The sequence below is a fragment of the Oryx dammah genome, unplaced genomic scaffold, assembly GCF_014754425.2.
Source record: "Oryx dammah isolate SB20612 unplaced genomic scaffold, SCBI_Odam_1.1 HiC_scaffold_5, whole genome shotgun sequence".
Lineage (NCBI taxonomy): Eukaryota > Metazoa > Chordata > Mammalia > Artiodactyla > Bovidae > Oryx > Oryx dammah.
In genome coordinates this window covers 93,994,234-94,018,065 of record NW_024070189.1, presented here as the reverse complement: position 1 = coordinate 94,018,065, position 23,832 = coordinate 93,994,234, and the positions used below count along the sequence as shown (strand labels likewise).

The window sequence follows — 23,832 nt, the reverse complement described above, 5'->3', positions numbered from 1 at the left end:
TCCTGTGTCCATGGGTGGTACGAGCAGTGCCTAACGGGTTGCTTTTTTTTCTTAGTGTTTATTTTGGGTCTTAGTTACAGCATGCGTGATCTTTGTTGCAGTATGTGGGATCTTTCGTTGAGGTGCACAAACTCTCTAGTTGTGTCACACAGGCTCAGTAGTTGTGTGCAAGCTTGGTTGCTCCTTGGCGTGAGGAATCTTTGTTCCCCGACCAGGGCTTGAACTTGGGTTCTGTGCATTGCAAGGCGGATTCTTAACCACTAGGCCACCAGGGAAGTCCCACATTTTTTTTTTTTTTAATTGAGGTATAGTTTTGTGTGTGTGTGTGTGCGCGCGCGCACGTGCGCACATGCTTAGTTGCTCAGTCACATACAACTCTTTGTGACCCCATGGACTGTACCCTGCCAGGCTCCTCTAGCTCTAGGCAAGAATAGTGGAGTGGGTAGCCATTCCCTTCTGCAGGGGATCTTCCCAACCCAGGGATTGAACCCAGGTCTCTTTCATTGCAGGTGGATTCTTTACTGTCTGTGCCACCAGGGAAGCCCGAGATATTTACAATATTACATTAGTTTCAGATATACAACATTGTGATTCAAACGTTTTTCTACATTGTACTCCATTTAAAGTTATCATAAAACATTGGCCATTATTCCCTGTGCTCTACAATATATCCTTGTAGTTCATTTTATACCTACTAGTTTGTACCTCCTCATCCTCTACCTGCATCTTGCCCCTCCTCCTTCATCTCTCTCCACTGGTAACCACCAGTTTGTTCTCTGTATTTGTGAGTCTCTTTCTGTTTTGTTATATTCATATGGATTATTCTTAAGTTCCACATGTAGGTGATAACATAGAGTATTTGTCTTTCTCCTAATTGACTAAGCAGAGTACCCACCAGGTCCATCCAGGTTGCAAATGGCAAAGTTTCGTTCTTTTCTATAGTGGGGTAATATTCCACTGTCTAGACTACTACTCCATCCATCTGTTGGTGGACACTTATGTTGCTTCCATGTCTTGGCTGCTGTAAACAATATTGCTGTGAGCATTTGGGTGCATGTTTTTTTTTCTGCATGTATTCTTGCCTGCTTTGTTGTAGCTTAACTGACCATCGTTGCATGGTTTGCTTCTGGGCTCTCTATTCTGTTCCATCGATCTCTGTGTCTGTTTTTGCGCCAGCGCCGTACTCTTGATTACTCTGGCTTTGTAGAGCAGTCTGAAGTCAGGGAGCATGGTACCTCTAGCCCTATTCTTCTTTCAGGATTGCTGTGGTAATTCGGGGTCTTTTGTGTTTCCATACAGATTTTAGAATTATTTGTTCTAGTTCTGTAAAAAAAAAAAAATGCCATGGATATTGTGATAGCGATTGCATTGAATCTGTAGATTGCCTTGAGAGGTTTGGTTATTATCTTTCAATCCACGAACACAGTGTATCTTCTATTTGTGTCATCTTCAGTTTCACTCATTCTTGTGTGTGTGCGCGCGCGAGATTTCTGTTTGTTTATTTTGGCTGTGCTGGGTCTTCACTGCTGCACGGGCTTGCTCTAGTTCTCAGTATGCAGGCTTCTCACTGCAGCGGCTTCTCATTTTGGAGCACAGGCAGATTTTAGGGTGGATGGGCTCCAGTAGTCGTGACGCACGGGCTTACAGTAGCATGTGAAATCTTTCCGGAGCAGGGATTGAACCTGTGTCCTGTGCACTGGGAGGCAGATTCTTAACCCCTGGACTCCCAGGAAAGTTCTTCAGTTTCTTTCATTAGTGTCTTAGAGTTTTCTGAGTACAGGTCTTTTTAAATCATATCAGATTTTGCTTCCAGATGAATTGGTCTCGAATTTGTTTTTTTTTTTTTTTTTAAGTTTGATTTTTCCTTGAGCACATTGGGTTTGGGATGTGTGGGGAAGGGATTGTGAGCACGTTCTCTCACACTCCTCTTGCGTGTATTTAAAGTTCATCTCCAAGGCTCCTGGAGCTCTGGAGGAGACCAGGGATGGAGGCAGAATGGAGAAATGTTTGCTCGTTTGGTTGGGTGTGTTCACAGGCAGGGGGAGGTATTTGGCCCTGCCGAGATTTCTCATCCTCTTTGTTCCCGTTATTTAGTCCTGAAACTGGAGTGAAGAAGTATGGGCTTTTGATCTATTATCCAGGATGATATACCCCCCACCTGTCACAGGAAGACCTTTTTTTTTTTTAATCAGGAAAATTAAAAATGTTCCCGTACTGGAACTTCCCTGGTGGTCTAGTGGTTAAGACTCCATACTTCCCAGAAGGAGGGGGCACGGGTTCGATCCCTGGTCAGAGAACTAAGATCCCACATGCCATGCCATGTGTTGTGGCCAAAATATTAGAAAGTAAAATAAAGCATGTTAAAGTATCCCCCAAAATGTTCCTGTACCTTTTCAAGATTTATCCTTGAAATCAGGAGAGCCTAGTAAAATTTAAGTGAAAGTGAAAGTCACTCAGTTGTGTCTGACTCTTTGCGACCCCATGGACTATACAGTCCATGGCATTCTCCAGGCCAGAATACTGGAGTGGGTGCCCTTTCCCTTCTCCAGGGAACCTTCCCGACCCAGGGATCAAACCAGAGTCTCCTACTTTGTCAGGCGGATTCTTTACCACTGAGCCACCAGGGAAACCTGACCTTCACGGGAAAAGAATCTAGAAAAATGTGGATATATGTATATGTATATATATATCCACTGATTCACTTTGCCAATTCATTTTGCTGTACAGCAAAGTGATTCTGCACAGCAGAAGGAACACAACACTGAATTAGTGCTACTGCTCCTGCTAAGTCGCTTCAGTTGTGTCCGACTCTGTGTGACCCCATAGACGGCAGCCCACCAGGCTCCCCCGTCCCTGGGATTCTCCAGGCAAGAACACTGGAGTGGGTTGCCATTTCCTTCTCCAATGCATGAAAGTGAAGAGTGAAAGTGAAGTTGCTCAGTCGTGCCTGACTCTTCGCAACCCCATGGACTGCAGCCCACCAGGCTCCTCCGCCTATGGGATTTTCCAGGCAAGAGTACTGGAGTGGGGTGCTGTTGCCTTCTCCCAACACTGAATTAACTATATTGCAATTTAAAAAAATAAAAAGCAAGAGGGGGACTTTAAAATAACAGGATGCATCAGGCCCAGGAAACTTGGTTAAACCACTAGAATTTGCAGCTTGAAGACTACTAAATGATGAAAAGGTCCTAAGTATGATTCTCTGAAGGGAAACCATGCCTGAGATGTGCTAGAGCGAGCGTCTGCCTGTGTGTGGAATAGCCTCGAAGGACAAGCCCCAGAGTGTGGCGGGGTCCCGGCAGCAGCACCAGTCAGCCCTCCTTCTTTTGAGGGCTCTGTTATCACAGCTCTGGGGGACTCTGAGGAGCTGTAGCCCTCCCTTCCCACAAATACCCCTCAGCCCACCTTCCTGGGAGGGTAAGAGGGCAGGACTGTTTCTTGCTGTCTGCAGGGCCAGCAGACATGTAGCCTCTGAGTCTGGTGGGTTGATTGGTGATTTTTCTGTATTCTTTCTGTGTTTTCCAGATTTCAGCACTGAGAATGCCTTACTCTGTCATCAGGAAAGGGGTTATTACATTAAAGAGTATCTTACTTAAGGACATATAACTGCACAGCAGATTGAAAATTGAACCCTTACTATAGAAAGCCCTTATAAATCAGCCCACAGGCCAGTCAAAGGAATCGTGACTCAGCTTACATTAGGAATTTTGGGGCTGATTTTTGGATCTTGTGGAGGTTCTTGGTCATAATTTTGGGTGTCAGATTTTAGTTTGCAGCCCTTGAGTATCACTTTAAATTAAAAAAAAAATTTTTTTAATTTGACTGCACTGGGTTTTAGTTGCGGCATGTGGGATCTAGTTCCCTGACCAGGGATTGAACCCAGGCCCTGTGCACTGGAAGCATGGAGTCTTAGCCACTGGACTACCAGGGAAGTCCTGAATATCACTCTTGAGGTATTTGAGATACCAGAGTGCCATTAGTTATGTAATTTGTCATTAGTTATGTAGTTAGTTATGTAACTATGCCCTTAGTTATGTAGGCTCTTTAAAGGAGCTTACTTTTAAAACTTAGATTCATTTATTTTAAAGGAAACTTGGTCTCACTGCATTAAGTTGAAACCAGCACTCCTTGCCATGAATATTTGTTAGTTGAATTGATGAAGGTCCAGTCAGATGCTGCTTCCGGCAAAGGCTTTGAGCCTCAGTCACGCCCCTCTTTTTTCTTGAATGGGAAGATGAGCAGGCATTCAGAGGACGTGAAGGCTGTGTCAGCACTTCCTTGAGACGCGCCCTCTGTTATGACTAGAAAGCTGCCAGGGCAGCCAGGCAGTGTCTGTCACCTGGTGCCCTACCTCCTGGGTCCCACCCCTTCCTCAGGGCACTTAGGTTTTTTGGGTGTCTGACGTATCATCTGCCCCGAGAGGAATGGAGGAGAAAGGCCTGGGTGGCTGGGGGGTGCCTGTCAGAGGCTCTGACCTGACTGTGTGTGATTGTCCTTGACCTGCTGTGACCCACCCGGCCAGGGGCTGTGACCCCCACACTGACCAGGACTTTTTTCCCAGCAGGAGACCACCGTCCGCAGCTCCTGTGACGATGTCCACACCAGACCCAGCCCTGGGCGGAACTCCTCGGCCAGGCCCTTCTCCTGGCCCGGGCCCCTCCCCCGGAGCCATGTTGGGCCCCAGCCCGGGCCCCTCCCCTGGCTCCGCCCACAGCATCATGGGACCCAGCCCAGGGCCTCCCTCGGCAGGACACCCCATCCCGACCCAGGGCCCTGGAGGGTACCCTCAGGACAACATGCACCAGATGCACAAGGTAGGGAGCCCCGGGCCCTCAGCCCCGCCAGCTGGGTCCACATGCGCAGAGGCGGGGGGCTGCGCAATGTGTCCTGAGCCCCACTGCAAGCTGGCAGCCGTCCTAACCCTGGGTCTCTCACGCCTGTTGTTTTATTAATGAATAGAAGTGTCCAAATCCTGAAAGATGGCCTCCAGCCCGTGGTTACCTGCTTGGCTTACCTGAGTGACTCACTGAGCACAGCAGCCAGTGCCCTCTGTCCCCGCTTGATCCTCTACTTGGGCATCATTGTCCTGACCACTGACCTGGGTGCATCAAGGATGCTTTAGCCAGTGAGATGAGAAAAGCCTCTTTTCACAACATATAATTTTCCTCTTTCTTTGTATTCCTGGGAGGTGGTTGGAGGAAGTACTCTCTTATGGATAAAAAGCATCTAAAGGAAAAGGTGCCTTTTTCAAGCATCTGGGATCACAGGTGTCCATCACAGTAGAAGATACAAGGCCTGGGGATGAGGGGTCTCTGCCTGCCCCTCTGGCTTCCCTGCCAGGCTATCCATGTGTTCATACCCCAGTTCACTTAATCCCCTCCTGCCAGCCCATCAGGTGCAGGTATGTATTGTGCCCATTTTGCAGATGAGGAAGTAGAGTCTCAGCAGGATGGTCACTCAGCAGAGCTATCTCATCCCTTTGGCTCTCCCTGACCTCAGGCAGGTGCCACCCCCCTGACCTCCAGCACAGTGAGGTGACGCCCCTCCACCCTACCCATCTCCGATATATTCCTGTCAACTTGGGTATAGTATCTGACTGGTCATTTCTTCTTAGAACGCTGTTGATGATTCCCTGACCGCTGCCCCCAGTGCTGACTTAGGCCCGTTTCTCCTCCGTTTCCCCTCTCTGTTTTGTTTCTTCCTGGACACCTGACACATCTCTCAGGCACCTGCCACGTGTCTGGCTGGCTCAAGAGTTGAGGTCTGGTGGTCCCCACCCCTTCCCCTGTCTGTAGCGAGCTCCTGCCCTGGGGGAGGCGAGCCTGTCTCTCAGCCCCCCCAGCCCAGGGGAGAAGGAGCAGAGGGCAGGTCCCACCCAGGGGTCTGCTCAGCATCCCAAGGGCCCTACGCTGCTTCTTGTTGGGAAGCTGGCCCTCTGCTCTTGGCCCGCGCCTTTTCCTCCTCCTCCTTTCACAGTACACGTTGAGCTGTGGCTGACTTTGCTCGGCCACCTCTTAGACCAGAGAGCTGGACATCGGCATCCGAGCCTCGGAGGGTCTCGGAAGACGTCCACTTTGCCAGCCATTCCATGGGGGGAGTGCTTAGTGCTGAACATCAGGAGGGAGGCTATGTGTTTCTGTCCCACCAAGATCTGACGATGTCTCCTAGGAGGGGCAGAACAATGTTACACACGGCCCCCTCCCCGCTAGCAGGCAGGAGGCCGATCTGAGATCAGTGAGGACATTTGACTGTTGCTGCCGTACCTCGTGGGCAGGAGTTACTGCCTGTCTCTGATTTACAGTCTCCCGGGCTAGAGGGTCCCTGTGGTCCCTGCTAGAACCGCTCCTGGCCTGGAGCTCTGTGTGTGCTTCCCTTGTGAGACTTGGGCCATCAGAAACTGTCCCCACCTTCCCCTGGTGTCCTCGTCCAGCCGTGCCCTTGCCCCTAGATCACCAGTCTGCGGGTCCCCTGACTGGCGTTATTTCACGCACATGCCTTGACACCTGAGTAGGCATCAGGACCATGTCTTGGACCTAAGCTTGGCCATGGCGGCTCAATAAGTGCCTGGTGACTTTGGATGCACATTTTCAGTGACCTTGAACTTCTCTCGTGCGGTGCATTTCTGTGCTGTCTCTTCCCATGCCCCCTTGCTGATCCTGCCTTGTCCACTCTCGCAGCCAATGGAGTCCATGCATGAGAAGGGCATGTCGGATGACCCCCGCTACACCCAGATGAAGGGGATGGGGATGCGGTCAGGGGGCCATGCAGGCATGGGGCCCCCACCAAGCCCCATGGACCAGCACTCCCAAGGTATGGTTTCCCATCTCCTCTTTCCTCATGTTTGTTGCCCTCTGGAAGTCCCAAGGTCACTTTCCTAAAGGAGTCACCCATAGATGGATTCTGAGGACCCAGGACAGTTGAGCCTTGTGGTATACCCTGCCATGGAGGGCTGTTGAGCTTGGGCTTAGCTGGCGCCCTGTTCAGGCCGTCTAGTCCCAGAGCAGCCCCAGGAGAGTGGTTACTGGTGGGATGGAACCGTGTTCCATGCCAGGTGTTAGACAAGGGCTGGGCAGGACAGAGTCCTTAGGATAGTGGCTCTGGTGGCACCCAGGAGCGGATGAGGAATGTAGACTCTGAGAATTCCCTGGTGGGAATTTCCCTGTGGTTAGGACTTCCACTGCAGGGGCCCTGGGTTCCATCCTTAGTTCTTGATCTGGAGAACTAAGATCCCACAAGTCGTGTGACGCAGCTAGGAAAAAAAAGAGAAAGCAGACGCCTGCTCCCTGCTTCAGACCTGCTGAGTCAGAATCTCAGGAGGGGGCAGGGCTGGGCTTTATCTTAGCTGAACGGGGGTGGCTTCCTGTCAATGGGGCGGGAAGCTCAGGGGCTCTGCAGGTAAGAGAAGTGGGGGAAGTGGACCTGCCCAAGGCGAGGGGCAGCGGGGCGGGCCCAGAGAAAGCCTGGATTTTTGTGTCACCTCTACTTTAATCGTTGGTAAGTTACTAAGTAGGCCGAACCAAGCGCTATGCAGGCTGCCAACCAGGCTGTGAGCGTGTGCCCTCTGGGCGTCTCTTGTTTGAATCATGAGTATAAAGTCATTTGGCTGTCCTTGTCTCAGGGTAGGGGCCAGTGTAAGCTGGGCCCCATCTTTTCCTTAAAAATCACTGGATATGTGCTGCCAAGTGACCACCCAGACCCATGTTTCCCCACAGGTTACCCCTCACCCCTGGGTGGCTCCGAGCACGCCTCCAGCCCGGTTCCAGCCAGTGGCCCGTCCTCGGGCCCACAGATGTCGTCTGGGCCCGGGGGAGCCCCGCTAGATGGTGCTGACCCGCAGGCTTTGGGGCAGCAGAACCGAGGCCCAACACCCTTCAACCAGAACCAGCTGCACCAGCTCAGAGCACAGATCATGGCCTACAAGATGCTGGCCCGGGGGCAGCCCCTTCCCGACCACCTGCAGATGGCCGTGCAGGGCAAGCGGCCGATGCCTGGGATGCAGCCACAGATGCCAGCTCTACCTCCGCCCTCCGTGTCTGCAACAGGGCCCGGGCCCAGCCCTGGACCAGCACCTCCAAATTACAGCAGGCCTCATGGTAGGGCCCACCGCCCCTGACCCTTGGGATGGGGAGGGATCTCAGAGCCAACCGACAGGAATGTGGACATGTGCGTTGGCAGGTCTGGGCTCTGCCGTCCGTTGGCTTCCCTGGCACCGGGGCTGTTGGTGATAAATGGTGTTTCTCTAGCTCCCTTGTCTGCTCCGGTGCCCACACCAAGGGGCTCCTTGTTGGATGTGTCTCCTGGAGCCAGGGCTGCCCGTGGTGGGGGCAGGGTGCGGGGCTGGGTGCAGGTATAAACACAGGACATGTTTTATCCTCTAGTCTGTTTCTCCTTGCGTGTAGGTATGGGAGGGCCCAACATGCCCCCTCCAGGACCCTCAGGCGTGCCTCCTGGGATGCCTGGCCAGCCCCCCGGAGGGCCTCCCAAGCCCTGGCCTGAAGGTGAGCTCCCTCTGTCCTACTGACGTGTCTGTGCCCTGACTCCCACGTCGAGTTCATACCGTGCAGACCCTGAGATGAGCCCGGTCAGAGTGGGTCGGGGACATGTCTGCTGCTTCTGCCATCTTCTTTGGGTCTCACCTGGCCTTGCTTGGCTCCCAGAGCCTTGGGTTTGGTCCCATTCCTCTCTACCTACCCACCCTTGTCTTTTGGATCACAATGACCCTGGGATCTCTGAGCCAGTAGCAGGAAGAGAGGGACAGTAAGGCATGAGTCCACTGTGTGACTCAAGTGAGAGGCTGCGAAGCAGACACCATCCTTCAGGATGTGGTGCCCTGAGCCCAGAGGTCACGGCCAACCCCTTTCCCTCCCGAAAATGCCCCCAGCGCTGTGGGAGGCAGGCTGGAGGGCAGGGAAACTCAGGGTTTTGTCAACCCTGTGTTTGGTGTAAAATGTAGTTAGTACTTATTTGAGGGTCACATCTGTGAGGTCGAAGCTGTGGATAAAACAGTCATTCCTGTTGTCTTGGGGCCTGAGGATGAGTGATGGGCATTGAAGAGCCAGTCCTGTAAATCGAATTCTGCTGCAGCTGGGGTGGGTGAAAGGCAGGCTCAGCCCACAGCCACCCCGGGTCGGCACCTGGACCAGCAGGGGCTTTGGAGAAGGGGTGTGCAGGCCAAGACCGCGGGGAAGAGGAGGGAGCCGACGTCTAGGAAGCGAGGAGCCATGGGGCAGCGAGGGGTGTGGTCCTGGGAAGGCGCCCAGCCCGTGTCAGCCTCTGAACAAGCTTGTCCCCGGGACAGTCAGCGCCCCACAGGCTCTTCGCTTTCTCTCGAGGCTGACCTGGGACTCAGCGTGGTGGCCCGCTTCCTGTCTCCCCCCAGGACCCATGGCGAATGCTGCTGCCCCCACGAGCACACCTCAGAAGCTGATACCCCCGCAGCCTACAGGCCGCCCGTCGCCCGCACCTCCTGCCGTCCCGCCCGCTGCCTCCCCTGTGATGCCGCCCCAGACGCAGTCCCCGGGGCAGCCCGCCCAGCCTGCCCCCATGGTGCCGCTGCACCAGAAGCAGAGCCGCATCACGCCGATCCAGAAGCCGCGGGGCCTGGACCCCGTGGAGATCCTGCAGGAGCGGGAGTACAGGTGAGGTCCTGCCGCCAGCCAGGGGCGCCCCCCAGCCCTGTCAGCTCTGACACGCATTGATGGTGGTGCTCAGTTCTAAAGGCCAGTGGGGAATGTAGCCAGAGGTCCCCCTCCTGCCTTGGGCCCCAGCCTTCTAGTTCCCTGGTGTGTGTGCATCCTTGCAGAGAAACCCCATGTGTGTCAGAATAAATGTGTGCACACGGCTTAGGTTGGGTACAGGGGATTTATGTGCACGTGGAAATTTCATAGATTCTGCAATACCTCCCTCCACGGAGGTTGTACAGATAGATACATGTTGGAATGAACATGCCTGGTTCTCCTCTCCTATCCAACTTTTGGCTCATCTGCATTCAAAAAGTCTCCTGGCGAGCCTTGTGGTGGACATTTCTGAACCATCACTCACTGTTGCCTGCCCTGCCCAGGCCTGCTGGGCACTGGGCACTGTGAGGGGCCTGGCACACAGATGTGTGTCCCCCTGTCCAACAGTGCTGGGGGAGCCTGAGATTCACTCCCTGAACACCTCGCGCTCCCACTGTTTCTCCATTGTGTTTATAACTTCTTCAGGGCTGGCCTCCTTGAGTAACGGCAGCTCTGTCCAAGGAGGGGGCCTTGCCTCATTTACCGCAAATCCCTAGATACATCAGTGACTCAGCTTAATGACAGTCTTCAGAGTGCCTCTCCAGCTGTGATGACCCCTGGAGCTCCAGCCCCTGGGCCCAGCTGTCTCCCCTCCTGCTCCATCGGAATGGCTTAAAGATGGCCTGCCCAGATGGCCCCTGTCTCCTTTCTGTCTTTGTTCCCATGTACCTACCATCCAGCACCAAATGGACCATGGGACCTTGATCTTTGCTTGCAGTGTCCCCTTGGTGAACTCTCAGCTTCTTTTCCCCCAGCACTGTTCACCCTGCCAACTGGTCTGCACCTGCTCCCCAGCCTCCTTGTTCTCGGCCTTGCCTCTGCAGTCTGTTTTCCCACGCTTTACTTACATTATATCTATTTCTTGGGTTAAAACTGGCTTCCCATTATCAATTTTGCAGCCCGTTTCTCTTTAGCTCCTGCCCAGTGCTCTGTCCTCACCTCCTTGACTCTCCTCGTTCCTCTTTGTATTTAACAGGTTAGACTCATTCCTGCCCCAGGGCCTTTGCACATCCTGTGCATGACTTTTTGGTGTTTATTTAAACTTTATTGCCAAGGCCTCCATGTGGTGGAGACTCTGACTCCCACACCCCTCATCTCCAGCCCCTTCTTCAAAGTACTTCTCTGGAATAGCCGTAGATACTTAATTTTTTAATTTCTTTATGGCTTTTCCTCCTGATAAACTTATGAACTCAGTGAGACAACCAGGAGCCCTGGTTAGTCTTGTTTAGTGCTGAAGCCCCACAGCTCAAGTGGTCCCTGGCATACAGTAGGTGCTTAATAAGTAAGTGTGTGAAAAATGGGGATTATTCCGTTTGAACTTTATGCTCTACCCCGCCTTTTTTCTTTTTTTTTTTGGCCATGCCATGCAGCATGTGAGATCTCAGTTCCCCAACCAGGGATCGAATCTGTGCCCCCTGCAGTGGAAGCACAGAGTCTTAACAACTGCACCTCCAGGGAAGTTCCCTGTTTGAACCTGAGACCAAACCTGTAGGGTTGCTCTGAGGGGTCTCCCCACTTCATAGTTGAGTAGATTTCCAGGGCCGGGATGGAGGCCCCAGCCCACCTGACTGCAGAGATTCGCTCCCACTGCTGAAATGCCAGAAGCCAGCTGTGCGCTTTGAGATTTCCTGTTTGCTGCGGGCTCCTGGGGCCTCTGTGGCTGCCCTCCTGTATATAGTCTGTTGTGTGCATCCTTTCTCTGCCCTCTCCTGTCTCAGAACTAGTGTGGACTCCACTGGATTCTTTTGAGGCTCTGGCTTTAAAGAAAGGGAACCAGGGGGGTTCCCTGTAAACTGGTGAGATCTCACGTCATGGGTCATTTTTTCCATCTTCACACCCTAGGCTGCAGGCTCGCATCGCACACCGAATTCAGGAACTTGAAAACCTTCCCGGGTCCCTGGCCGGGGATTTGCGAACCAAAGCTACCATCGAGCTCAAGGCCCTCAGACTGCTGAACTTCCAGAGGCAGGTGGGCACAGACGTGGGCTCTGGGGTTAAGAAGAGACCCTTCTTGCCAATACTGATGCTCAGATTCAGAGAGATCCTTACTGGCCAGTTTTGTTGTTGTTGTTGTTAATGTTTCTTTCTTGCTGTCTCTCTCTGCGTTGGGTCTTAGTGTGGCATGCAGGATCATCGTTGCATCAGTTGGGATCTTCATTGTTATGCACAAGCTCAGTAGTTGTGGCATATGGGCTCCAGAGTGTGCCGACTCAGTAGTTGTGGCTTGTGAGGTCTCTAGGTGTGGTTTGAGAGCTTGATAGTTGTGGCTGCAAGCTTAGTTTTCACGAGGCACGTAGAATCTTAGTTCCCTGACCAGGGATCAAGCTTGTGTATCTTGCATTGCAAGGCAGATACACAACCAGCAGACCATCAGGGAAGTCCCTGGGACAGTTATGAAGTATACCCTGACCCTTAAGCCACAGTGCTCCCCCCACACTCACTTACCCACTGTCCCTCCTCCCTCTCCACGTCCTGCCATTGGAATGAGCAAGTGTGGGCCTTCCTTAAGGTGGCTGTGGCCAGCTTGCAGCAGGAGGCTTGGATGGGTCTATTTCTGAGAGTCCTTTGCTTTTGAATGACCAGTAAGAACTTTTGTGTGTGGTTGAGAGAGTGCAAAGCTGGAGACCTGAAGACGTGAGAGGCGCTCTCTGGGTGTCCAGGGGCAGCCGTCTCCTGTACTGTGGGTGCCTGCTAGCAGCGCCTGGCTCCCTGCCCCAGGTCCTCTCCACGCGTGTGTTTGCACTCTTGGGTCCTCTTGGGTGTGGCAGCCTACTGCCTGGTTTGCATTGTGGAGGCATGTGGGCATCACCGAGTTATACCAGTCGCCAATTTCTCCCCTTCCTTCCCGAAGCTGCGGCAGGAGGTGGTGGTGTGCATGAGGAGGGACACAGCCCTGGAGACGGCCCTCAACGCCAAGGCCTATAAGCGCAGCAAGCGGCAATCCCTACGTGAGGCCCGCATCACCGAGAAGCTGGAGAAGCAGCAGAAGATCGAGCAGGAGCGCAAGCGCCGGCAGAAGCACCAGGTGCAGCCCTGGGGGGCAGGTCGTCAGCCCCGCACTGTGGGGTCCCGGTTTCTGTCTGCACACACGGTCATCATAGCAGTATTCTAGGCGCCGAGAGCACTTCAGTGAAGAAAACTAGTAAAAACAGTCGGGGAGATGGGCTGTACTCAAACGCACATATGACGTTTGGGGAGTTAATAGGGTGTCAGGAGACAGGACGTGGGGATAGACAGAGATGGAGGAGCCGTTCACACAGGATGGTCCTTCAGAGAGGGCCTCCTCGAGAAGGTGGGGTCTGAGCAGAGAGCCGAGGGAGGAGCCACACGGATGTGCAGATGACAGGGGTAGATGCAAAGGCCCTGGGGTTGGAAGGCACGCCGGTGTTCCATGTGGTCAGAGTTGGGGAGCGTGGGTGAGGGAGGGAGGAGGTGAGGACAGGGAGGTGATGGGACGGGCGTGTGGGGCCTTGTGGCAGAGGGGACCACTCGGGCTTGTGCTTGGAGTGAGGTGCCTGAGCAGAGGCAATATCTGACAGGTTGTTACAGGGCCTGTCAGGGAGACCACATTCTCCATTCAAGCAGGGTTTGGGATCATTTGGTCTGTTTACCTTTATATTTATGTTTTTAGTTTTACTTAGTATAAAAATATTTGTATTTTCTAAAGTTTTTCTCCAAACAGTGTCTGTTATTGGCATAGTTTAAAATAACAAAAAGTCAACATTCAGCGATTAACCACTTGGTTAACTTCTTGGTATATATCATTGCAGTCTTTCCCCCCCCCCCAAATATACCCAGTAGTCAAAAGTTAAATAGCTGTCTTTAAAAAATATATAGACATGTTGACCTGTTGAAAGTATTACTGAAGCGTGATTCTTAAGGTCTACGTTGTCTTCTGTCTCCGAGGGCTCAACGTTTAGTGGTTTATGAAACCATTTCCCTGTCTTGGGACACATAGCGTATTCTCCACTTCCCACTGTTAAAAGTGACGCTGGGCCAGGCATTCTTGGACTTGAATTTTGGCACCCGTCTCTGCCATTTTTCTTAAATCCCCCACAGTGATGGTTTGGATGGGGGAGGGGATGGGGGCGCATTTTGCGGTGGTCAGTAGGCCCTGCCAGGTTTTCCCAGCCAGGGCAATTGCCCTGGCTGCTGAGGTGGGGTTGGAGGGGGGCCTTTCCCACCACATGGTCCCCATAGAGAATGGTGGACCTTGTCAGCAGGCAGTGTTGCTGGACCAGTTTGATCGCATCCCCTTGGTTTTCACCAAGCCCGCTTTGGAGTTTGGTCTCCCTCGGGGCAACGTCCTGTAGTCAGTCGGCTCTTCTCTGTGCTCCCTGCAGGAATACCTCAACAGCATTCTTCAGCATGCCAAGGATTTCAAGGAATATCACAGGTCGGTCACAGGCAAAATCCAGAAGCTCACGAAGGCGGTGGCCACGTACCACGCCAACACCGAGCGGGAACAGAAGAAGGAGAATGAAAGAATCGAGAAGGAGAGAATGCGGAGGCTCATGGTACAGTCGGCTGTGGTGACCCGGGTCCCTTCAGGAGGGTGATGGGTGTTGGGAGCCTGGGGATCAATCACCCAGGGTTACGCTAGGGCATTTTGCTGCTTAGTGTTAGAGGTGGGACAGAGGAAGAAAGGATTTGGGAGTCTGAAAGACCTGGCCCCAGGTCTTTGCCTGGTCACCCTGACTGTCAGTGACCTCTTGACCTCAACCAGTTAGCCAGCTGCTCTGTGGTCCCTGAAGGCTGGAGGTGGCACTGCCCCCTAGTGGGACAGCCACCTATTAGGTGCCCAACCTCCCCACCCCTTTGTATGTAACCACGTATTATTCACAGAGGGTTCTCTGGGCCAATATTGACAGCCTTGCTGCCTGGACAGGGACCACAGTAATAAGGAGGATACGGTCCCTTCTCTCATGGGGTCATGCTGGCCCTAGAGAGACAGGTGCCCAGAGAGACAGACAAGGTGGTTTTGAGGGGTGAGAGTTGCACAGAGGAGAACGAAGCAGAACCAGGGAATGGGAATTAACTGGGTGTTCCAGGCAGGGTGGGCCTGACCCATGACTGCAGAGCTCTTGGGGCGGGGGTGTGCCTCCCAGCACAGAGGGGAGCCGAGAGCATAAACTTGAGGGGGGAGGAAGCCATGTGTGGGGCTCAGTCAGTACCCCCTGGAACAGCGTGGTTCAAGGCAGTAAGGTTGGAGTCCCAGCAGCAGTCACGGGGACCTGGCAGGCCATGGAGGGCTTCGGCTTTAATTCTGACCCTGAAGGGGAGGCTGTGAGCTAGAGGAGGGCAGTATGGTCTGATGTCTTCTCAGAAAGCCAGGTGGGAGAGTAGTGGTTTGGAAAAGGTGGAGAGAATGGTTGGAATTTGGGTGTCTTTGTGAACAGAGGGGATGGGGCTTTTTTCTCCCCAGTCTTAGTTTGGCCACACTTCATGGCATGTGGGATTGTAGTTCCCCAACCAAGGATCGAACTCACACTCCCTACAGTGGAAGAGCGGAGTCTTAACCACTGGACCACCAGTGAAGTCCCAGGATGGGCCTTTTAAATGGCTCCGGCAGGACCATGTCTGTCCAGCAGGATGCTGTGGGGCCTGGTAGGGGTGGGAATTGGGGACGTTCTGCAGGGGTGTTCATAGATCACATCAGTGAGAGGGGTGAATAGAGCACAGTGTAGGCCATGAGCTCAGTGCTTCCTAAACGTGGGTCTGGCCACTGGTTAGCAACACCCCACAGGCTTCTGAGTCTGTTGGCTGCCCTGGGTGCTGGTGGATGGGTGAGTCACCAGCTTCCGTCATAACCACCCATTTCTGCAGGCCGAGGACGAGGAGGGCTACCGAAAACTCATTGACCAGAAGAAGGACAAGCGCCTGGCCTACCTCCTGCAGCAGACAGATGAATACGTAGCTAACCTCACGGAGCTGGTGCGGCAGCACAAGGCTGCCCAGGTGGCCAAGGAGAAGAAAAAGAAGAAGAAGAAGAAGGTGCGTCCCTTGGTGGGGCTGGAATGGCTGTGTGTGGGCATGCACCTTGGCCTTCTCTGTCAGGGGCTGACTGTGTTGCTCTTCCCTTCCAGAAGGCAGAAAATGCTGAAGGACAGACGCCTGCGATCGGACCTGATGGCGAGGTGAGGAACCAGGGGTTTCTTGTGGACATGCCAGCCCATCCCCGGAAGTTAGGTCAATTTCACCCTTAAAGTTTTTTCGTTCTGAAATTATGAAATATATGGTGCTGGTAAGAGTTCCCCCTCGGTCCCCTGCCACCCCCCACCCTTCCTTGCCCCCACTCCCCAGACAGCGCATCGTTCACATGTGGGTGTGTTTCCTTCTGGGGCTTTTTCTGTTCACGGGTTGTTATTTATTTCTCAGTTCGTTCTTTAAAATTTTAGACTCCCAGGAGAGGTGTAAGAACAGTACAGAGAACCTTTGTGTGTTCATCACCCACATTCCCACTGTTCATACTCATTTTTTATAAGCCATTTGAGAGTCAGATGCCAACCTGATGGCACTCTGCTGCTCTGTATGTTTCATGTGTACGTCCTAAAAACAAAGCTGTTCTTTTCCATAAGTGTACAGCAGTCAAAACCAGGAAATGAACATTGACGCAGTACTGTCATCTGATCCACAGCCCTTGTACAGACTCACAGTTGACCCCCCGGCGTCCTTCACAGCAGCAGGAAACCCTGGAGTGACGCAGGGTCCTTCTCCGTGCATCACATGGGGAGTGTGTGGCGTAGATTTCTTCCCTCACTGGTGATGTTGACCTTGATCCCTTGGTGTCAGCCTAGGCGTCTCCAACTGCAGTGATTGGAAGTACCTTCTGGGGAGATCCTCAGACTGTGTGAAGATACTGTAATGCCTGAAACCTCCACCCACTGTTTCAGCATCCACTGTTTGCCTGTATCAGTTTTTGCCATAACGGTTGCAAGATGGTGATTTCTCCAGTCAGTATTCCTTCTGTGTTTATTAGGTGGCTTTCTGCAAGAAGGGAAAGTCTTCCTTTTTTCTTTTTAAATTGGAGTGTTGCTTAACAGTGTTGTGTTAGTTCCTGCTGTATCCCATTTAGGCCAGCCCAGAGCATTTAGTAGAGTTCCCTGTGTTAGATAGCAGGTTCTTATTAGTTATTTTATACATGTGTGCTGTGCTAAGTCACTTCAGTCATGTCTGACTCTTTGTGACCATGTGGACGGTAGCCCACCAAAGTCTTCTGTTCATGGGGTTCTCCAGGCAAGAATACTGGAGTGGTTGCCATTTCCTTCTCCAGGGGATCTTCCTGACCCTGGGATCAAACCCACATCTCTTAAATTTCCTGCATTGGCAGGCAGGTTCTTTACCACCTAGGAAGTCCATTTTATACATAGCAGTGTATATGTGTCAATCTCAATCGCCTAATCCATCCCAAACCCTCTCTTCCCTCATTGGTAGCTATACATTTGTGTCTACATCTGTGTCTCTATTTCTACTTTGCAAATAAATTCACTAGTACTATTTTTCTAGATTCCACATATATTCATTAATATGTGGGATTTTCCTTTCTGACTTACTTCACTCTGTATGACAATCTGTATGTCCGTCCATGTCTGTGTGAATGGCACAATTTCATTCCTTTTTATGGCTGCATGGTATTTTTATATATAGGTACTATGTCTTTTTTTTCCTTTATCAGTATTGTGTTATTGTAAGGGTTCCGGTTTCTCCACACCTTTGTTTTATTGTCTGTTTTTTAAAGTTTTATTTTATTTTTGGCTGCACTGGATCTTAATTGATGTATTGGGGCTTTCTTTAGTTGTGGCGAGCAGGGCCTATTCTCCAGTTGCAATGCACAGGCGTCTCATTGCAGTGGCTTCTTTTGTTGCAGAGCACGGGCTCTAGAGCCGGGCTCAGTAGCTGAGGTGCACAGGCTTAGTTACCCCATGACATGTGGTATCTTCCTGGACTGGGGATCGAACGTGTGTATCCTGCGTTAGCAAGTGGATTCTTAGCCACTAGACCACAAGGGAAGTCCTGCACCACGTTTTCTTTATCCATCCTCTGCTGATGGACGTAGCCTTCTGTTCTTTTTTATTTGGCTCATGGGCCATAGTTTGCCAACCCCTGGTACTGACTCATGGATTCTTATTTAGTCTAATGGATTTACTTGGTTTAATCTTGCACTGTCATTATATATTTTGATGCTCAAGACTGTTCCAGTTTGGGCCAGTGGGAACCCCTTCACGTTAACTCCTGTGTCCCTGTGCCCCATTGTTCTCTGCGGGTGTGACTTCCTCACACACCAGAACAGCCCTGAGTTCATCTGCTTTCCCTCCTGAACTCAGCCATGTCTCCAAGGAACCCTGACTCCTTTCATCAGAAAAGAATATTTGGAAACCATGGTCTACGTGTGCTCATTGCTACTGAGGTTTCATTGTTTCGGGGCCCTCTCAGCGGACAGATCTAGGAAATAGATGTGTGTATGCATGCACATCCACTTTGCTAGTTACACATATAAACTAGTTATATAAATTAAAAATATTGCAGTTGCATTGATACCTCCAATTCTAATCCAGTACCTTGGCTTCTTTCTCTCTTTCTCCATGCCCATGTTATGATAGCCCCACACTGACTCTGTCTGCCAGAATAGAATCCCTTATTCGCACAGTCCTAGAAGGCGCAGGAAGTACATTCAGAGTGCCTAACGTGCAGTCAGTGTTTGTTTTCAATTTAAAATATATGCTCCAGGGACTTCCCGTGGCTAAGACTCCGTGCTCCCAATGCAGGGGTCCTGAGTTTGATCCCTGGTCAGGGAACTAGACCGCACATGCCACAACCAAGACCTGGCACACCCAAGTAAATAAATTATTATTTTTTAAGTATATGCCTCAGATCCTTTCTTCAGAAGATTGGTCCTCCCCTTGGTCCTCCCAGTTGTGAGGTCCCCCCAGTCCTTGTTGGTTTTATTTATTTGTGTGCATGTATGGTCAGTCCCTCGGTTGTGTCTGACTCTTTGCAACCCCATGGACTGTATGTAGCGCACCAGGCTCCTCTGTCCATGGTGTTTCCCAGGCAAGAATATTGGAGTGGGTTGCCATTTTCTCCTCCAGAAGATCTTCCCAACCCAGGGATTGAACCTATGTCTCTTATGTCTCCTGCACTGGCAGGGGGATTCTTTACTATTGGGTCACTTATTTACTCCTCACTTATTTATTTAGTATGTGAAATATTAGCCTGGTCCCAAAGTCAGAACCATGCAGAGAGGCCCCCTAGAGAGAGGCTACTATCCCCACACATCCATCTCTTCCAGAATATTCCTCTCTGCCTCCTGAAGGCAGCCATTCTCACCTGACACACTCATGTGAAAGAAAGATGTGAGATGTGCAAATAAAAGGTGTATCCTTTACCCTCTCCCTTTACCGCTCCTCCAAGCCCCTTCCCAGAGGGAAGCCTTGAGTAATCATGGGTGTGTTTGCTCTGGGGTATCTCCTGTACACATGCCTCCTGGAGGTTTTCTTTTCCGTGCCTGGTCCTGTATCTTAGTCTTTCCAGCCTCACTCTATTTATTTATTTATTACTCTCACCATACTCTTTTTATTTATTTACTTGTGAGATTTATTTCTTCTTTTTACTGTGGATCATTTTTGAAGTGTTTATTGAATTTGTTACAGCACTTCTGTTTTATCTTTTGGTTTTTGGACAAGAGGCATGTGGGATCTTAGTTACCTAACCAGGAATTGAACCCACACCCTTTGCATTGGAAGTGTAGATTCTCAACCACTGGAGAGCCAGGGAAGTCCCACCTGACTCTTTAATATCACCGTATTAGAGATGTTGCTATTGCTTGCTTCTTTTGAATCATAAATGCAATACCTCTCCTTGGTGAGAAAATGATCCCATGTAATGTGAATGTAGTGACGACATGAGAAGTAGAAGCCCCCGTGGTGCTTGTTCTCTCATGAGCATGCATGTTGGTTTCTGGTTGACGTCTCTCTCTACACCTTTCCCAGAATCTTCATGCTTGCATTCTCTTTGTTTTGTTTGGGGACCATTTGGGTTAGTCTGTGGCAATACACTCCAGTACTATTGCCTGGAAAATCCCATGGACAGAGGTAGGCTACAGTCCATGGGGTCGCAAAGAGTCGGACACAACTGAGCGACTTCACAGACAGACACATAGTAAGACTTCTGCTTGGCAGAGTATCTTGGACCACTTTCCATATCAGGCCATTAGTTCTCCTCTTACTTTTTTGTATTGACATACTTAGAATCTCTTTCACTGTTCAGAGTGATAGCTGTTTAAGTTACTTCCCATCAATAGATATAGCAGACATCCTGCACCAAGCAACTCTGATGGACCACTGTGTATCTCCTCCCTTGTTGGTAGCTCTTCCCCCTTTTTGCTTTCTTTTCTACATGTACATTGTGGTAATGAGCCTCCTTGTACATACCTTTTGATACTGTCTTAGCTGGTATGGCTTAAACATCAAATATACGTGTTTTTATGGTTATGGAAGCTGGAAATTCAAGGTTCGGCAAGGTTAGTTCCTAGTGAGGACTCTCTTCCTGGTTTGTAGCCTCCTGCGTTTTGGCTGGAGAGAGAGCAGGCTCTGGGGTTTCTTCTACAGTCACTAATCCCATCATGAGGGCCCCACTTTTATGACCTAATTATGACCTTATGACCTTAACCTGGATTACCCCACCCCCTCACTCCCACAGGGCCCGGTCTCTAAATACAGTCACATTGGAGAGTTGGGGCTTGAGCTTTTGAGCTCCAGAGGGGACACAACCCGGCCCATAGCAGTTGGCACACTTTTGCCTCTTGGCCTGATTCCCAGAAATGAATGACTATAGTGATTTACTCACATAATGTATTGATACTTATTCCACAGGGTTTTATTTGAAATGCTGAATTTTTTAAGAAGAAAGGTGGGCTGGCATTTGACCACAGCACAAAGCCTTCCCGAGGCCATTTGGGGCATTCGTATGACAGGAAGCTGTGGCCCAGGGAACTCTGGAGGATTGCCACTGCAGCTGCTCATCCTGTTACAGTGATAGGAAGCACTGCTCCCTGGTGGCTGCGGGTGGTCTTGGTCTTTGTTCTCGCCCAGTGGTCCACAGCCTTGGCTGGACATCATTGTTACCTGGGGAACTTCTGAAAATCAGAGAGGCCTCGGGTGAGGACCCCAGGGCAGTTGAGTCAGGATTCTGGGGGTGGAGAGGTCCTACCATCAGCATCCTGATTGCTCCCAGGAAAGATGCAGAGGTGACAGTGGCTGACTGAGGCAGCATGTGGGGTGGCGGTTAGGCGGGTTTGCAGTCCATGGGGTTGCAAGAGCTGGACACGACTGAGCGACTAAACAGCAACAGTAGTCTCTGCTGAGGGTCATTGTAGGTGGTGAGCACGGCCTGCAGGGAGGTTTGGGAGGTAGTAGGTTCCTAGTGGGTGCAGACAAAGGTTTCTACCTTCATCCTCATCCTGAAGGTCTTGCCAGGAAATGTGAAGGATCTGTTGAAGGGGAAAATTTCATTCGAGTCAGTATCTCAAGAAATCAAGGAATTACATATTTGTTGCTACAAGGAAGTTGTTTGATTTTTCAAAGATTCTGATTAGCTGTTTAACAGAAAAGAATGAAGACCTTTGATGAAGTCTGCAAATCTAGTATGAATGGAAGCAATCAAGGGCCAGAAGAATGGGAATAGTGTAGTCACTTGGGTCAAAAAGGAATGAATACAGAAGACCTTGTTTCTTCTGTGTGGAATTGATCTAGGAGAACACACCCAGAAACTGATAGTGATGGGCACCTGTGAAGAGAGAAACTGTTTCGTTTGGGGGTAGGGATGCGGAGAGTCCGCGCTCCATCTTCTTGAATCTTGGACTGTATGATTATGTTATTGAGATGGCCAAACAAATAGGTATTGGGTTGGCGAAAACATTGGTTCACGTTTTTCAGTCCCATCTTATGGGGAAACCTGAACCAATGTTTCAGCCAACCCAGTATCTATTTGAAAATCAAAAACATCAGTTATTTCCCAAACACAGCTGTTATCAATTGGTTACATGTATTTTTACTGAGTTATTAACATTCAGTTAACCCAGCTTGTGTGCCATTTTTCTGGGCTGGAGTTGGGGTGGGTGGGGGGCAGTTCTCAGATGGCCCCGGTGCGTGGATGGACTCTGCAGAACCTCATGTCCTGAGTGTAACTCTCTTTCAGCCTCTAGATGAGACCAGCCAAATGAGCGACCTGCCGGTGAAAGTGATCCACGTGGAGAGTGGGAAGATCCTCACAGGCACAGATGCACCCAAGGCTGGGCAGCTAGAGGCCTGGCTGGAGATGAACCCGGGGTGAGTGGAGTCTTGTGGACCAGTGGCAGCCAGCATCCTGGGTTGAAGGCCACCTCGTTCCACGGTAGCTAGCCGCCAGGGGTGATCCTGGTTGCATTGGGCACATTTGCTAAAGAAAGTGAATCATGCTGGTTCTGGGGAGTTGTTTGTTTTTTTTTAATCCGTGCTGCATGACATATGGGATCTTAGTTCCCCCACCAGGGATTGAATTCGTGCCCCCTGCATTGGAAGCTTGGAGTCTTAACCACTGTACCTCTAGGCAAGTTTTCCTGGGGAGATTTATTTTACAACACTGATTGTTTTTTTTTCCCCTCCCCAGGTATGAAGTAGCTCCAAGATCTGATAGTGAAGAGAGTGGCTCAGAAGAAGAAGAAGAGGTAAGAGTTCGTTTCCTGGCCATCCAGGCCCTCAGGACTCTGTGGTGTGACCTCTACCACAGTGGATGCTAAGTTTCTCTTCCACCCAGGCCAGGCATCGAGTGGGGTAAGAGATGGGCAGGGGGCTGCCAAGGCTGAAAGTTGGTTTTTGAGAGCCACATTGTTTCATATGATAGCCTCTCGTCACACGTGACTGTTTCCACTCTAACTTCATTAAGTAAAATATATATGTCCTCACTCACATGTCCTCAGTCACACTAGCCGTATGCCAGGCACCCAGCAACTCTACCCTCCAAAAAATGCCGGTATGCAGTTGTGAGCATGCGATGTTTGCCCTTTATCATCTGTTCTTTGAAAACCTTATGGTTTATTCGCTAAGTAGACCCATGGACTATAGCCTGCAAGGCTCTTCTGTCCGTAGGATTCTCCAGGCAAGGATACTGGAGTGGGTTGCCATTTCCTTCTCCATTGAAAACCTTATACGTGATTGTATTTATTGTGCGTATTCTCTAAGTCATTGAATTATGCCCTATAAGGTGGTTTTTAGAGTTGCCCTGGTTGTCAGAGCTCAGATGAGAGTCTTGTCCCTCTGTCCTGGCTGGCCTCCTCGGGTGACTGGGAGAAAGCCCAGGGATGAAGTGTCTGTAGGGAGGGTTCCTTCTGCACGGTTACCCCCAAGAAAGGTACTGCTTGCACTCCCCCATCAACTGGGGTGATGGTGGCTTACAAGGCTTTTAAAAAGCTTTCGCTCACTCCATGAGGTTAGAGAGAATTTTAACAGGCATATCTTTGTTTATTAAGGTCAAACATTTTTTTGGGTTTTATTGACCACTTAGATTTCTCCTTTGAATGATTTGCTTCACTTGCCCATTTCAGATCAGTTGTGTATTTTAGCTGAAACTTTAAGTGTTCTTTATGTATTTACCTCAGTCTGAAATCAGCTTGGTGTTTATCTATATCTTTGTTTTGATTTGTCCTGTCTTCACTCCCCTCATTCTTACCTCTTCAGGTCACCTGGAATTTATTTTGTGTAGGACTTCAGATGGAGTCCCTTTCCCCCCAACTTCTAGTAGTATTCAGTACCACAGACAGAGGAGCCTGGCAGACTGCAGTCCATGGGTCACAAAGAGTAGGGCATGACTTAACAACTAAACAACAGCAAAGTAGTATTAAGACAGTGGGTATACTGTTCACCCCTTCCCCACTGACCTGTGATATTTAAAAAAAATTAATACATTGGGTTTTTATATCCACCAGTTTCTTTGTATTTTTTTTTAATTTTAAGAATTTACTTTTCTCATCATTTTGTTTTATTTATTTTTAAATATTGAGGCATAGATACATAGTTGATAT

General features: G+C 50.5%; 1 protein-coding gene across 7 annotated transcripts in view; it reads left to right on the top strand.

Annotated features, from left to right (window-relative positions):
* Positions 1–23,832, top strand: part of SMARCA4 (SWI/SNF related, matrix associated, actin dependent regulator of chromatin, subfamily a, member 4) — a 92,037-nt gene that overhangs the window by 11,703 nt on the left and 56,502 nt on the right. For all 7 annotated transcript variants that reach the window (XM_040240667.1, XM_040240673.1, XM_040240672.1 and 4 more), the window contains exons 2-13: positions 4,565–4,814; positions 6,678–6,810; positions 7,713–8,093; positions 8,400–8,498; positions 9,380–9,638; positions 11,619–11,745; positions 12,628–12,801; positions 14,120–14,293; positions 15,603–15,770; positions 15,863–15,913; positions 21,972–22,102; positions 22,422–22,479. In XM_040240667.1, coding sequence (XP_040096601.1) covers positions 4,593–4,814; positions 6,678–6,810; positions 7,713–8,093; positions 8,400–8,498; positions 9,380–9,638; positions 11,619–11,745; positions 12,628–12,801; positions 14,120–14,293; positions 15,603–15,770; positions 15,863–15,913; positions 21,972–22,102; positions 22,422–22,479 — 1,977 coding nt within the window. In that variant the 5' untranslated portion in view covers positions 4,565–4,592. The remainder of the gene's footprint in view (positions 1–4,564; positions 4,815–6,677; positions 6,811–7,712; positions 8,094–8,399; positions 8,499–9,379; positions 9,639–11,618; positions 11,746–12,627; positions 12,802–14,119; positions 14,294–15,602; positions 15,771–15,862; positions 15,914–21,971; positions 22,103–22,421; positions 22,480–23,832) is intronic.